A 16,473-nucleotide genomic window follows, 5' to 3' on the forward strand; every position below is an offset into this window, starting at 1 on the left:
TAACCCATTGCACACTGCCACTGACATGCACATACAGTGCATTCGGAAAGTATTCAGACCCAATTACTTTTCCCCCAATTTGTTACGTTACAGGGATTAAATAAATACAAATCCTCATCATTTGTAGACGTTAATGTGTGTACTCAAGTAGCAGTAGAGAAATGTTCCTATAAAAGCAGTGTTGCAAATGGCAGAGATTACAGCCTCCCTCACACCTGTCTCTGCAGCCGTCTTCATCGACCTGGCCAAGGCTTTCGACTCTGTCAATCACCGTATTCTTATTGGCAGACTCAACAGCCTTGGTTTCTCAAATGATTGCCTCGCCTGGTTCACCAACTACTTCTCAGAAAGAGTTCATTGTGTCAAGTCGGCGGGCCTGTTGTCCGGTCCTCTGGCAGTCTCTATGGGGGTGCCACAGGGTTAAATTCTCGGGCCGACTCTTTTCTCTGTATATATCAATGATGTCGCTCTTGCTGCGGGTGATTCTTTGATCCACCTCTACGCAGACGACACCATTCTGTATACATCTGGCCCTTCTTTGGACACTGTGTTAACAAACCTCCAACCGAGCTTCAATACCATACAACACTCCTTCCGTGGCCTCCAACTGCTCTTAAACGCTAGTAAAACTAAATGCATGCTCTTCAACCGATTGCTGCCTGCACCCTCCCGCCCGCCTAGCATCACTACTCTGGACGGTTCTGACTTAGAGTATGTGGACAACTACAAATACCTAGGTGTCTGGTTAGACTGTAAACTCTCCTTCCAGATTCATATTAAGCATCTCCAATCCAAAATTAAATCTAGAATTGGCGTCCTATTTTGCAACAAAGCCTCCTTTACTCATGCTGCCAAACATACCCTCGTAAAACTGACTATCCTGCCGATCCTTGACTTCGGCGATGTCATTTACAAAATAGCCTCCAACACTCTACTCAGCAAATTGGATGCAGTCTATCACAGGGCCATCCATTTTGTCACCAAAGCCCCATATACTAACCACCATTGCGACCTCTATGCTCTCGTTGGCTGGTCCTCGCTACATATTCGTCGCCAAACCCACTGGCTCCAGGTCATCTATAAGTCTTTGCTAGGTGAAGCCCTGCCTTGTCTCAGCTCACTGGTCACCATAGCAACAACCACGCATAGTACGCGCTCCAGCAGGTATATTTCACTGGTCATCCCCAAAGCCAACACCTCTTTGGCCGCCTTTCCTTCCAGTTCTCTGCTGCCAATGACTGGAACGAATTGCAAAAATCACTGAAGTTGGTGACTTATATCTCCCTCACTAACTTCAAGCATCGGCGGTCAGAGCAGCTTACCGATCGCTGCAGCTGTACACAGCCAATCTGTAAATAGCCCATCCAACCAACTACCTACCTCATCCCCATATTTTTTTTTGCACACCAGTATTTCTACTTGCACATCCTCATCTGCACATCTATCACTCCAGTGTTAATTGCTAAATTGTAATTACTTCGCCACTATTGCCTATTTATTGCCTTACCTCCTTACTTCATTTGCACACACTGTATACAGACTTTCTATTGTGTTATTGAATGTACGTTTGTTTTTCCCATGTGTAACTCTGTGTTGCTGTTTTTGTCGCACTGCTTTGCTTTATCTTGGCCAGGTCGCAGTTGTAAATGAGAACATGTTCTCAACTGGCCTACCTGGTTAAATAAAGGTGAAATAAAATAAATAAATACCAAATAATTCTACACACAATACCCCATATTGACATAGCTAAAACAGGGTTTTAGAAATGTTTGCAAATTTAGTAAAAATAAAAACAGAAATAGCTTATTTACATAAGTTTTCAGACCCTTTGCTATGAGACTCGAAATTCAGCTCAGGTGCATCCTGTTTCCATTGATCATCCTTGAGATGTTTCTACAACTTGATTGGAGTCCACCTGTGGTAAATTCAATTGATTGGAAATGATTTGGAAAGGCACACACCTGTCTATATAAGGTCCCACAGTTGACAGTGCATGTCAGAGCAAAAACCAAGCCATAAGGTCAAAGGAATTGTCCGTAGAGCTCAGAGAAAAGATTTTGTCGAGGCACAGATCTGGGGAAGGGTACCAAAAAATGTCTGCAGCATTGAAAGTCCCCAAGAACACAGTGGCCTCCATCATTCTTAAATGGAAGAAGTTTGGGACCACCAAGACTCTTCCTAGAGCTGGCCGCTCGGCCAAACTGAGCAATCGGGGGAGAAGGACCTTGGTCAAGGAGGTGACCAAGAACCAGATGGTGACTAACAGAGCTCCAGAGTTCCTCTGTGGAGATGCGAGAACCTTCCAGAAGGACAACCATCTCTGCAGCACTCCACCAATCAGGCATTTATGGAAGAGTGACCAGACGGAAGCCACTCCTCAGTAAAAAGCACATAACAGCTCTCTTGGAGTTTGCTAAAAGGCACCTAAAGGACTCAGACCATGAGAAACAAGATTGAACTCTTTGGCCTGAATGCCAAGCGTCACGTCTGGAAGAAACCTGGCACCATCCCTACAGTGAAGCATGCGGCAGGGACTGGGAGACTAGTCAGGATCGAGGGAAAGATGAACGGAGCAAAGTACAGAGAGATCCAAGACAACTCAGGAGTGGCTTTGGGACAAGTCTCTGAATGTCCTTTGAGTGGCCCAGCCGGAGCCCAGACTTAAACCTGATCAAACATCTCTGGAGAGACCTGAAAATAGCCGTGCAGCGACGCTCCCCATCCAACCTGACAGAGCTTGAGAGGATCTGCAGAGAAGAATGGGAGAAACTCCCCAAATACAGGTGTGCCAAGCTTTTAGCGTCATACCCAAAAATACTTGAGGCTTTAATCGCTGCCAAAGGTGATTCAACAAAGTACTGAGTAAAGGGTCTGAATACTTATGTAAATGTGATATGTTTTTTTTTTTTTTAAACATTTGCAAAAATGTCTAAAAGACAGTTTTTGCTTTGTCATTATGGGTTATTGTGTGTAGATTGATGAGGGGAAAATAACACTTTAATACATTTTAGAATAAAGCTGTAACGTAACAAAATGTGGAAAAAGTCAGGACCGTAGCTGAGCAGGATGGTGCAGCAACAGGAGGCCATACAGTGGACGAGGAGAGGTTTGTTCTATTCTGTGCCTGGCCCTGTTTAGTTTGTTTTGTTTCATCCTCATTAGCTGCAGCTTTAGAAGCCTTCTCCTGCATTTGCCGTTAATCTTTTTCCAAGGGAAAACATGCATTTTGATAATGATTTTGAGTCTTAGAGCCCAGGGGGTATGAACATAACGTAAACAAAAGGAATATGAGTATCAGACTTTTGTTTGAATTATATTAATGTTTAAGTCAATCGGACCCCATGAAAGCTTTGCCCTTCATATGTGGTAGCAGAGTGGAATGAGAGTTTAAGGCATGTTGATGTCTGTCCTTTATTATTTTGACTTTAATGTTTCCCTTGGATGTTAATGCGGTGTCTATCTCATGGGCTTCTAATGTACTTTACTATCTGGGTCATATGCTTACAGCATGAGCTATTCATAAGTACTATTGATCTATGAGCACTCAGCTGCCTTAACATACTGGACAAATTATTTTATGACTAATTCAGTACTGTATATTATTAACAGTATAGTATATTATACATTTTGTAGTAAATCCAGATCAAGAATCCACATATTTTATTGGTGTGGTCAGTACTAGTTTTGTCTGTTTATTGCACCAGGCACACATTTGAATCTAACATGCACTATTAATGTTCTCTTTTTTCTAAGCTGTGCCCTTAGATTTGGTTCAGTGTTCTGGTTGCAGGCAGCTAGCCCGAAATTTAGCTGTTGGGCTGCTACTAGTGATGGTGAAGGAAATCATTGTGTTAGGGGATTTCAATACTGATGTCTGCAAAAAGGTATAGACCAACCCAAAATGTATTAATGCACTTCTGTAGATCACTTGCTCTGACCCAAATGATAAAAGATCCCACCAGGGTATGTGAAACAGTGCAAAGTACGATTTACTTAATATTGGTGTCTGATAAATTCAAAATATTGAGGAGTGGAGTGATAGTCAATGGAATCAGTGATAATTTTATTACATTTTGTACAAGTAGGATTATTAAAGATATATTTAAGTGTCACAAAACTGTTAGAATCAGAGGACATACTGTGTTGAACTGTTTAGGGAGCAAGTGGGTAAAATTGACTGTTCACCTGTGCTCGATAGTGTAGGGGTAGACAGTGCCTGGGAAGCCTTTAAATGTAGATTCCTTGATGTGGTGAATGTGATGGCTCCCATTAGACAGCTCAGAGTAAAGCAGAGAATAAGGCCTTTAAGAAATGTAAGAACTCTCAAGAGCAACCTGATTTTGTCCTATATAAACGCCACAGAAATGAAGCACAGAGCAGGATGGATGAAGCTAAGAGGGGTTACTTTTCTGATAAAAATAATTGAGAACAAAAATTACCCTAAAAATCTTTGGAAATCTTTTAAGGAATTAGGCTGTAGTAGTACTACCAAAAACAAGCTAAACAGTATTGGACTGAACATCAGGGGGGAGATGGTATATGTATAAGCAGAGGTTGCCAATTAATTTGTCACGCTGGTGTAAAGGATTTGGAGACAGGCGCAGGAATACATCATTCAGGTTTTTAATACACCCAAAACAAACACGTATACAAAACACTGGGATGTACCCAAACAAAAGAGCGAGGGTAAACCTCATAGAACGACACGGGACGAGACCTGTAATGCACAAAACATGCTGGTTGTCCTGCCCTACTGCGAGGCTGAACACGTCATCCCCACTGCCATCCCCCTGTCCTACTCTCCTGTAGCTGGCTGTTACATTGCCTGTGTCTCTGTGTCCTCATCAGCCAGCCAGCCTGCTGGTCCTCCTCACATCCTCCCATCCTCCCCCAGACTCCCTCCTCCATTGATCCTGAAACAGCCTGATGATGAAACAGATTCCATGACAACGGCACCACTGGAGACTTTAATCTATTCCTGTTGAATTCATAATTTGCCCATATCGCTGTCGCCTTCCCTTTGTTCTTCTACTGCTGCTGGGCAGTGTCTCTGTGTGTGTCTATGTGTGTTTCTGTGTGCCAGTAGCCCCCTCTTTCTCTCCCTTTCTCTCTCTCTTCTATAAGCAGAGTGAGTGAGCGAGTTCCTGCAGCAGGGGATCTCTGCAATAGCGCACTCTCCTCTTCTCCCCCTCCCCTTCTCCTTGCTCTCCCCCTCCCCTCCCTGTGCAGCCGCGGCAGTGTGTCTGCGCGCGCAGGGTGGATGGGTCTGTATGCCGAAGCTGGGAGCTGCAAGGTGACTGAGGGAATGGAGAGGGATGGGAAGATCTGAGCCACGCTGTGACTGTGCAGTGCCCCACCGCTACCACAACGCAAGCCCCTCTAGAGCACCCTTTCCTCTCTTCATCCCCCTCTTTCTCTCCCTCTCTTTGTCTAGACAGAGGTAGACCAGCTGCCCTGCCTCCAGCGCCTCTTTCTCAGCTGCAACAACATTACCAGGTAAGATCTGCTGCTACTGCTGCTACTGCTTAACCCTCTCCTCTCCACAGATCTCAGTGCTGGCAGGTTCCCCTCACAGGCAGCTCCCTATAGCTCAGGGCTAGGCCTGGCCTCTGCTGCAGAGGAGGACCCATACTGCCTGGTCTCTCTCTCTCTGAGCACACACTGAATGACTGCTGGGGTGGGCAGCCTCTCCCTACCCCAGTGACTAACAAACTACTGTACTGCTGGGTTGCTAAGAGATGGTGTGGGCATGTCTCATGAATGGAAAGTCTGTTTTGTTACTGTAGAGAGAGTTTTCAAACCCCTGTTCTTTTTTCCTTGTGTGGTTTGTGGCTTTGCCTTTTACCTCCCTTAGCCTTATATAAATAGTGGAGTTGTCACTGAGTTCAGTCAGGAGGACAGAGGCTGAATGCTGAAGTAGCACTGTCTCTGCCTGTGAAAATGGTCCTGTGAAATCCTGATTAATAAGACAGTGTTGCCAGTCCAGAGGGCCACAGTTGACTCCTGATGTGATTAATTTCTCATGGCAGCTCTTGCTAGCCCACTCTGTTTTAGGCAGGAAATAAATACTTTAGATCCTGCCTTGCCCAAATATAAAGCTTATATAAATCAATAATGATGGCAAAATACAACATCTAGTCTGGCTTGCATTTGATCCTCTGTCAGAGCCTTTTGATTTAAATCGTCTGAGAAATGTAGGCTACTATAATCATCGCACAGTGAAGTCCTGGTGGATAACACGTGCCTTTATTTGACGTCTGCATAGCTGTAGCTGAGGGAGAAGCCGTCCCAGGCTCAGCCAAGCCTTTGGTTGAAGCAATCATTATCACAAATTAGGCCAATCAGAAGTTCTCTCTGCAAACAGTGCCGAGAACACTATTTATATTCACATGGTGAACCAACTGTACTGTTTACATTACTTTTCCATATGTGTCATTGAGCAGACGATCTTATTCAGAGTGATTTACAGGAGCAATTAGGATTAGGTGTCAAAGGGACATCGACTGATTATTTTCATCTAGTCAGCTCAGGGATTTGAACCAGCGACCATTCGTTCAGTGGCCCAACGCTCCTAACCGCTAGGTCACCTGCCACCCTAGTTAGCTTGGCTACCTACCACCCTGTTTAGCCTAGTTATTGTCTTCCCATCTAAAACTCTGTTCACCCAGCCCCAGGCTATGTCTGTTGCTTTCAATGCCCTCTTCCACTGCTAGCCCCAGGCCCAATTAGCATGTTTCCATGTTTTATTTTTGTTGAGTTCTGGGCCCTGGGTATTCAAAAAGGGTCTTAGGGTAGGAGAGCTAATATTGGATCCATTTTGCCATAATAAGATTATATGGACTAGGGGGACCTGATCCTAGATTAGCATTCCTAATCTGAGACGCTTTGTGGTATTGTCGACCTATGGATTGTAAGGTTAATTCAACAAAAATGGAGGTTGGGGAAGCTTTTCTAAGTGAATTACTCATTATATTAACATATAGTTGCATCAGTGCCTGGTATGGCAACAGTTCGATATCCGACCTTAAGGCGTACAGCCCAGTACATCACTGGGGCCAAGCTTCCTGCCATCCAGGACACATATATATATATATATATATATATATATATATATATATATATATAGTTGAAGTCGGAAGTTTACATACACCTTAGACATATACATTTAAACTCAGTTTTTCACAATTCCTGACATTTAATCCTAGTAAAAATTCCCTTTCTTAGGTCAGTTAGGATCACCACTTTATTCACCACTCTAATACCTTGACTTTGTTGTCCTTAAGCCATTTTGCCAGTATGCTTGGGGTCATTGTCCATTTGGAAGACCCATTTGTGACCAAGCTTTAACTTCCTGACTGATGTCTTGAGATGTTGCTTCAATATATCCACATAATTTTCCTGCCTCATGATGCCATCTATTTTGTGAAGTGCACCAGTCCCTCCTGCAGCAACGCACCCCCACAACATGATGCTGCCACACCCGTGCTTCACGGTTGGGATGGTGTTCTTCAGCTTGCAAGCTTCCCCCTTTTTCCTCCAAACATAACGATGGTCATTATGGCCGAACAGTTCTATTTTTGTTTCATCAGACCAGAGGACATTTCTCCAAAAAGTACGATCTTTGTCCCCATGTGCAGTTGCAAACCGTAGTCTGGCTTTTTTTATGGTGGTTTTGGAGCAGTGGCTTCTTCCTTGCTGAGTGGATGTCGATATAGGACTCGTTTTATTGTGGATATAGATACTTTTGTACCGGTTTCCTCCGGCATCTCCACAATGTCCTTTGCTGTTGTTCTGGGATTGATTTGCACTTTTCGCACCAAAGTACGTTCGTCTCTAGGAGACAGAACGCGTCTCCTTCCTGAGCGGTATGACGGCTGCGTGGTCCCATGGTGTTTATACTTGCATACTATTGTTTGTGCAGATGCACGTGGTACCTTCAGGCGTTTGGAAATTGCTCCCAAGGATGAAACAGACTTGTGGAGGTCTACCATTTTTTTCTGAGGTCTTGGCTGATTTCTTTTTATTTCCAATGATGTCAAGCAAAGAGGCACTGAGTTTGAAGGTAGGCCTTGAAATACATCCACAGATACACCTCCAATTGACTCAAATGATGTCAATTAGCCTATCAGAAGCTTCTAAATCCATGACATTATTTTCTGGAATTGTCCAAGCTGTTTAAAGGCACTGTCAACTTAGTGTATGTAAACTTCTGACCCACTGGAATTGTGATACAGTGAATTATAAGTGAAATAATCTATCTATAAACAATTGTTGGAAAAATGACTTGTGTGATGCACAAAGTAGATGTCCTTACCGACTTGCCAAAACTATAGTTTGTTAACAATAAATTTGTGGAGTGGTTGGAAAACTAGTTTTAATGACTCCAACCTAAATGTATGTAAACTTCCGACTTCAACTGTATATACACTACTGTTCAAAAGCTTGGGGTCACTTAGAAATGTCCTTGTTTTTGAAAGAGAAGCACATCTTTTGTCCATTAAAATAACATCAAATTGATCAGAAATACAGTGTAGACATTGTTAATGTTGTAAACGACTATTGTAGCTGGAAATGGTCTGATTTTTAATGGAATATCTACATAGGCGTACAGAGGCCCATTGTCAGCAAACATCACTCCTGTGTTCCAATGGCACGTGCCAAGTCTAGGTCCAAAAGGCTCCTTAACAGCTTCTACACCCAAGCCAGAAGACTGCTGAACAATTAATTAAATGGCCACCCAGACTATTTTCTTGACCCCCCCCCCCCCTTTGTTTTTACACTGCTGCTACTCGCTGTTTATTATCAATGCATAGTCACTTTACCCCTACCTACACATACAAATTAACTTGACTAACATGTGCCCCCGCACATTGACTCGGTACCGGTACCCCGTGTATATATAGCCTCGTTGTTGTTATTTTATTGTTACTTTAAAAAAATGTTTACCGTAGTTTATTTAGTAAATACTTTCTTAACTATATTTTCTTACAACTGCATTGTTTGTTAAGTGCTTGTAAGTAAGCATTTCACGGTAAAGCCTACACCTGTTGTATTCGGCGCATGTGAAAAATACAATTTGATTTGATATAGTATTTATCCCATTGATAGTTGTTAATGACCTGTGTGGTGTGTGTTTTCTCACTCTGTGTGTAGTTTTGATGAGCTAGCCTGCCTGGGAGAGTCGTGCTCCCTTTCTGAGCTCACCCTGGATGGGAACCCAGTAGCCCTGGAGACATGGTACAAGCAGGCCGCCCTGCGCTGTGTGCTTCAACTCAGACAGCTGGACATGAAACGTGTCACGGTAAGACATACGCTCAGTGCAACACTTTACAGAATCCTTGAAACTACCACGTGCTTGTTATCCATAGGCATAAAAGCTGAATTGCCCGTCAAACATGATGTCATTGTATTCACACTACATACGAGACACTTGAGTTTAGAGGTTCATGCATTTGAACGCTGTTAAGCAGGCAGGCAGGCAACACCCAGGTCTGAGCTTGTAGGCTACATGAATCCTGAGGTACCACACACACACCTTACCCTTAGAATATGGAGGTAATGGCCCTGCGGCCAATAGGATGGGCAAGTCCTCCTGAGATCAGAATCTGATTTGCACAACTTTCCACAGATGAGCACTCGCTCTATGTGACTGGTAGTAACATAGTTTGAGATAAAACATACTTGCTGTCAGTGCCAAGGCAGGCAGATCTAATTTATGAGTAAAATAAGGGTTAAAGCTGGCTGCAGATGTGGAGGAGCTGAACTCCTCTTGCTTTGAGCCAGAATAGAATCAATAGATGCCAGGAAACGGTTACCGTTGCTCCTTGTGGGATATCTGTGTCAACACAACAGACTGGATTTGTTCAGGGGGAAATGTGTTAATGACTAATTTTCAGCGCTATTTCACTTAATGATCTAGTCTACTAATTAGTGGGAAAGGATGAAAATGCATTATTGATACTATTACACATAGCCTAGTTGTGACAGCACTTAAGGTCCGCTGCTCAAACTGATTTGAGCCCTTATTGCATGGAACTTCCTTCCATCTCATATTGCTCAAATAAACAGCAAACCTGGTTTAAAAAAAACAGATAAAGCAACACCTCCCGGCACAACGCCTCTCCTCTATTTGACCTAGATAGTTTGTGTGTATTCATTGATATGTAGTTTACGTGTGCCTTTATTTTTTTTTATTTAGTCCTGTCCTTAAGCTGTTCTTGTTTATTGATGTTCTGTATTATGTCATTCTGTATTATGTTTCATGTTTTGTGTGGATCCCAGGAAGAGTAGCTGCTGCTTTTGCAACAGCTAATGCGGATTCAAATAAAATACAACATTTCAAATACTGATTCAACTTTTTTATTACAAAGTATTTTTGATAAAAGGCCTTCCCTTACAGAAAAAAACATTATGCAAAGGGTATGAAAGATAGCACTTTGATTCTGGAGCCATGGCAGCATTTTCAGTGAACCATATCAAGGAATCCTTTCTCAGCCGAATCGTCACAGAGTAGCCAGTGCTAAACATCCCCTAGAGCTCAGCTGGCAGTCTCAGATTGTGTCTGCTGGTGCATTGCATGCCGGGAGCTCTGCCTGGCACACCCAAACAGCTGGGCTCAGTTCAGATGAGGCTGCAGCCGAATATCAGACAGACAGATAATCCTGTGATGCAGCAGGAGATGTTGTCTCTCCAACTGGTCCTTCCTGCAGAGGGAAAACCTGCAGCCAACATATCAGACATTATTCTGACTGTGCCTCTGTCTCATGTTGAATAATTCAGACTCGTCCATGAATGGAGCAACACCCTGATTGTGTTATTGACCCTCTTTTCTGCAGGAGGAGGAGAGACGTATGGCCTGCGTCACGGCCCGGAAGGAGGATGAGAAGAAGAGGGAGAGTCACAAGCAGGCCATGCACAAGGTACCTGACTTTCCTTATGTTGACTCTCTGTCCATATTTGTGTTTAACATACTGTACTATACTGTTACTATCGCAGATATCTCGCCATGTTGACTGAACAATATGTTCTTCTGCTCTGACATATATAAAACTGATGTTAGCTGGCTGATTGTCACATAAGAGGAACAATTCCACAATGATAAAGTGGAATCCAAATAATGTCACAGGACATTGATATGGACTGAGCAGACTAGCTGGTGAGCGTTTAAGTCATTAACCAAATATTTCAAATATTTTGTGGCGTTTAATGTGTTATATAAGCTTTTCTGACGGATGCATGTCAACAACATAATTAAGCCATACAGATTTCATTTGTGGAAAGTGCTTATTTGGACAATAACCAAACTCCTTGGCCCTCAATGCTGTTTGTTAAAACGTTTTTACCTCCAAAACATTTCCAGTTTATTCATATGAAGAGCCAAAACTAGTCAAAATATGAACATGCTTATTGTCTGCTAGCCATTAGGGTTTATTATGAGTACAATAGGATGTTAGGTGTGCTTTTGTTTAAACTCATTGCACATGTAACATACACTGCATAACACCTTGTAGACAGTGGATGAGGATGACTAATGTTGTGGGAGTTAGACTATAAGTGCATTGTTTAAGGAGAGGGCAAGAGGGCTGTTTTTGATGTTGAACAATGTATTAAATCATGTATATCAACTTGTATGATATGCTGTCATATGTCTGTAAGCAATTTCTGTTGATGCTGAGGTACCGGTAAGCAGTTATCTCAGATGATACCTAAAGCGCTCTGAGGGTTGCGCCTCAATGGCCACTAATTCTTAACTACTTGAAATGTACTGTGGTGTTCGCTTGTCATGTAAAGAGGAGTCATCTGCTTTGCATTAACCGCCCAACCATGAGTTGATCAATGGGAGCATTATAGTAGGGAGATGAAGGCTCAACACACTATACCCCAGTAACCCTGCATTTATGTAGCTTGGCTTGGTGTCTTCTGTTTAGAAATAAAAGTTTCAAATGTTTAGATTTTGACAGTTACGTTTCCAAGGGGTCTCAAATAACAGTGACTGTAGCTACAATTCTCAAAGTTTTTAAATCCACTTCAATAGTCATTTGTCTTTTTCCTCCATTATCTTTTCCCTAAGTGTTCCTCACAATAACTGTTCTAACTACAGGGTTTCTAAGTGCTCAGTTCCTCTTGTAGAATATCAGATCCCACCAACCTTTGTTTGAGACTGGTTATGATTTCAGTTCAAATGACCAAAACATGCTTGTTCAATCATTGTGTATCTGTACTGTACCTCTATGTGTTAGAGAATGCATACTGTACTGTATCTATACTGAACAAAAATATAAATGCAACGTGCAACAATTTCTACGATTTTACTGAGTTACAGTTAATATAAGGAAATCAGTAAATTGCAATAAATTCATTAGACCCTAATCTATGGATTTCACATGACTGGGCAGGGGCGCAGCCATGGGTGGGCCTGGGAGGGCATAGGCCCACCCACAGGGGAGCCAGGCCCAGCCAATCAGAATGAGTTTTTCCCCATAAAATGACTTTATTACAGACAGAAATACTAATCAGTTTCATTATCTGTCCGGCCGGCTGGTCTCAGCCGAATGTGGAGGTCTTGGGCTGGTGTGGTTACACGTGGTCTGCAGTTGTGAGACCGGTTGGACGTACTGCCACATTCTCTAAAACGATGTTGGAGACAGCTTATGGTAGAGAAATGAACATTTAATTCTCTGGCAACAGCTCTGGTGGACATTCCTGCAGTCAGCATGTCAATTGCATGTTCCCTCAAAACTTAAGACATCTGTGGCATTGTGTTGCGTGGCAAAACTGCACATTTTACAGTGACCTTTTATTGTCCCCAGCATAAGGTGCACCTGTGTAATGATCATGTTGTTTAATCAGCTTCTTGATATGCCACACCTGTCACGTGGATGGATTATCTAGCAAAGGAGAAATGCTCACTAACAGGGTAATGGAACATTTCTGGGATCTTTTATTTCAGATCATGAAACACTTCACATGTTGCGTTTATATTTTTGCTCATTATATACTGTATATTGATGTGTGTGTTCCTGCCTTCCTGCTGCATTGACTGATCCATACTGAGAGATCAGCAAGTGGTCTGGAGCAAGTTTAATTGCCTGTGTGTTATCCAAGCCAGCTAATTGAGCTAGTTGAGGAAATAATGATAAATGGAATGCTCCGTGAGGGTTCATGTAGTCTCAGAATGATCCACTATCAATCCTGTTTGCCAGCCGTCCCCTGTGTGTGGGAGTGGAGCATTCCATTCCATACCTGTGCGTATCAAAACTGAACTAAATAAAGGCAACAACAAAAAAATGAAATCAAAGAGAGAGAGAGAGCTGCATTCTTCCTTGCTGCAGGGTGGGGATGGCACAGAAGTACTGCTGCTTCCTCTGCTACAGTCAACACGGATTCTGCTGCTGCAGTAATGCTAAGACAGTTGTTGAGAGATATGGGGCATATACAGTACAGCACACACAAATTGTACCTTGTTATTACAGACAAAGCCTTTGTAACTGTAACTGAGACTAGGTATTGGTAAGATAGGCATGTTTGTAAGTAATGTAAGCTAAGTGACAGTCTATCAGTTAGAATAACATTTGAAGTTTTATTTTTTGAAGATAAACAGTACATGTGTATTTGTGTTCATAGAGTCCTGCTCATTTTGCGCCTCAGCAGTTCTACACTCAACTTGGACTCAAGTCTCAGGACTCCTCAGTGACAAGCAAGGTAGGTGGAATGTCTTTGGCTGTAGCAGGAGAGAGATTTCAGTTTCATAATATCATCCTGTCCTCTGTGCCCTGCTGAGGACCAATGCCAACTGAACCCTGCTCTGTTCCTTGTGTGTGCGCGAGTGTTTGTGTGTGCTTGTGCATGTGTGTGCGCGTGTGATCGTGTGTGTGCCTGTCTGCGTGCGTTTATGTGTGTGTGCAGGAGAAGCGGCGTCTGGCCATCCGTAATGCAGCACTGCAGTGGGAGGGGGTCAGGGCCTGCCTGGAGCTCCCGGCTCAGAACGGAGCCAAGGAGGAAATCAGCCCTGAGGCAAGCCCCGCCCACAGTCCCGCCCAGATCAATGGCCTTGCACTGGAACCTTCTCCGGATGAGCAGCTCAGGTAACGTTAGGGGGGAGGGGCCGTGCATAGGGGTGGAACTTTGGGCTCTGGAAGACAGTAGTTATAGTTGCAGGACTGTTATAAAGGTATACATAATATGTTTTCTGTTCTGCCAGACGGGTGAGTCCGCTGTCGGCTCCGGACAGGCCAACAGGGGGCAGTGAGACCCGAATACGCTCCACCAGTCGCCCCAACAGTCCTCGAGACCCCAAGTTGGTACTACACCACACCCAGGAATACATACAGATCACAGGAGGTTGGTGGCAACTTAATTGGGGAGGACGGGCTTGTGGTAATTGCGTGAGCGGCATAGGTGGAATGGTATCAAATACATCAATCACATGGTTTCCATGTGTTTGATGCCATTCCATTTGCTGCGTTCCAGCCATTATTATGAGCCGTCCTCCCCTCAGCAGCCTCCACTGATACGCATGCTCACAGGGGATAGAATATTGGAATGTAAACATTCTTCCAATGCAATAAAACATGGTCCCGTTATAATTGTTCACACATTATAATTATTTCAAGTTTAGCCAACAAAACTGTATGGTTGGAGCACATTTGAGGATTTTGTTTCATTCTCCTGGGTTCCATATGTGTCAGATGACTGGTGTCTACCACAGGTGGCTGGTGGCACCTTAATTGGAGAGAACGGCTCATTGTAATGGCTGGAACGGAATTAATGGAATAATATCAAACACATCAAACATATGGTTTCTATATGTTTTAATACCTTTCCATTCCAGCCATTATTATGAGCCGTCCTCCCTTCACCAGCCACCTGTTGACTGTCTACACTATACACTAGCATACAAAAGGATATCCCTCATCTATAACGGTTCGCTCCATAGAGACATGGTTCCCTCTACTCAACATTTCACCCTCACTCGTTAGTCTTTACACTGATGATTTTCATAAAACTGCACAGGGCCCCATTACTTAGCTAGCTAACTTTATTGTGAGGTTTAGAGGGTGAGACCTTGTTCTCCATATGGCCATTCCCCCAACCTGGCCTGGCCTGACCAGGCTTAGCCCCCGTGCTGCAGGCCCTAACTTCTCCTGGAGGGACTGTATACCAGGCCTGTGAGTTATAAGGGGTCAGGCTGAGATGGGCACTGTGGCTGTGTCAACCACTATTATTACATGTTACTTTCTTGCTCCAGGATATGAAAATGTCCCAGAAGCGCAATCCTTCATGGCCCTAATTCCCTTATAGCAGTTTGTGTCGCAAAAGGGGCCAAGGCTAGGGCTCAAGTGATTCACCATACGGTGTGATGTGGTCTACTTATCTGTAACCTTAACTGGTTTTTATTGTTGTGCACAATTGTCCAATAGGATAAAAGAGAAGAAACATTTTATGATGTTTTACATCTATAACCACTGTAAAAACCGTACTGTCCTTTGTCTAAGTGCAGTTTGTCAGCTCTCTGTCTATTTCATGTAGTTGATGTATGTTTGTGATGCTTGGTATTCACTCCTTTGGGTGTCTTACAGTAGATATTTTACAGTAAATATGCCCATGGGAATATTCCTATTCCTGAAAGTATAAAAGAGGAGATGATAGATGGACTGAGCAGTGATTTATAGATGTGATGTTCTACAGGTATGACCCGCTGTCACCCCAACGTAAGGGATTACCAGCCTCTGTGGAGGTGTGAATTTGTGAAAGCTCCATGAAGTTAACAATCAAAGCATGAATGATTTGCTTTCTCTCTGGATTGATAGTCTGTCCTGGTCCGGTATATTCCTCCTTAATCCTCAAAGACAGACGGGGTTCTTCATTCCCACACGCTGGGCAGAGCTGCAGAGCTGGGCCTGTCTCTCTCTGTCCTCCACATCTGGTTCTGCTCTGGGACCGGGGACCGGGCAGGGGGACCCCCTGGTGTGGGGGGTTTTTCTCTCTGAGAGATGGAGGGCCTGGAGGCTGCACTCTGCTCTGTCCCCACATCGCTTCTGAGAAAAAATAACCGCTGGCGTCCACATGATTAGATCCATTTGCTCTGGATATGCTATTTGTTGTTCCCTGGGTGGGACCGGCAATGTTCACATTCATCACAAAAAAATCAGCATGGGACAGTTCACACGTTACTGCTGCTGCCGTATGAAGACACATGGATCATCGTCTTTGTAAGAGCATGTGAGAGAGGGCCAGCTAAAGTCCTGCTGAATAATTAACAACCACATAAAGATAAATAGATGTGATGCAGGTTAGTTGAATCGTTTGATTTTACTTCCCTTGATAAACTAGCTTAAAGGAATGTGCCCAGTGAAAGTCATGCACCTCATAACTTCAGAACACTTGTCACTGCAAAATGGTGATGTTTGGCACCCAAAGAGGCATTAATTAATGCTGTAAGTGTTTATCAGTATAGTCAATGGCCTTTTCAAG

The 16,473-nt window shown here is 43.4% G+C and overlaps 1 protein-coding gene across 3 annotated transcripts in view; it reads left to right on the forward strand.

Annotated features, from left to right (window-relative positions):
- The window catches only part of LOC139562787 (leucine-rich repeat-containing protein 49-like), a 59,124-nt gene that overhangs the window by 20,738 nt on the left and 21,913 nt on the right, over window positions 1-16,473 (forward strand). For all 3 annotated transcript variants that reach the window (XR_011672445.1, XM_071380825.1, XM_071380827.1), the window contains 6 exons: window positions 5,435-5,496; window positions 9,154-9,301; window positions 10,836-10,919; window positions 13,624-13,701; window positions 13,906-14,084; window positions 14,201-14,296. Coding sequence is in view for 2 of the 3 variants with exons in the window: in XM_071380825.1 (XP_071236926.1) it covers window positions 5,435-5,496; window positions 9,154-9,301; window positions 10,836-10,919; window positions 13,624-13,701; window positions 13,906-14,084; window positions 14,201-14,296 (647 nt within the window). In the remaining variant the exon portion in view is untranslated. The remainder of the gene's footprint in view (window positions 1-5,434; window positions 5,497-9,153; window positions 9,302-10,835; window positions 10,920-13,623; window positions 13,702-13,905; window positions 14,085-14,200; window positions 14,297-16,473) is intronic.

Source organism: Salvelinus alpinus, chromosome 33 (assembly GCF_045679555.1).
Source record: "Salvelinus alpinus chromosome 33, SLU_Salpinus.1, whole genome shotgun sequence".
In the NCBI taxonomy this organism is placed as follows: Eukaryota; Metazoa; Chordata; class Actinopteri; order Salmoniformes; family Salmonidae; genus Salvelinus; species Salvelinus alpinus.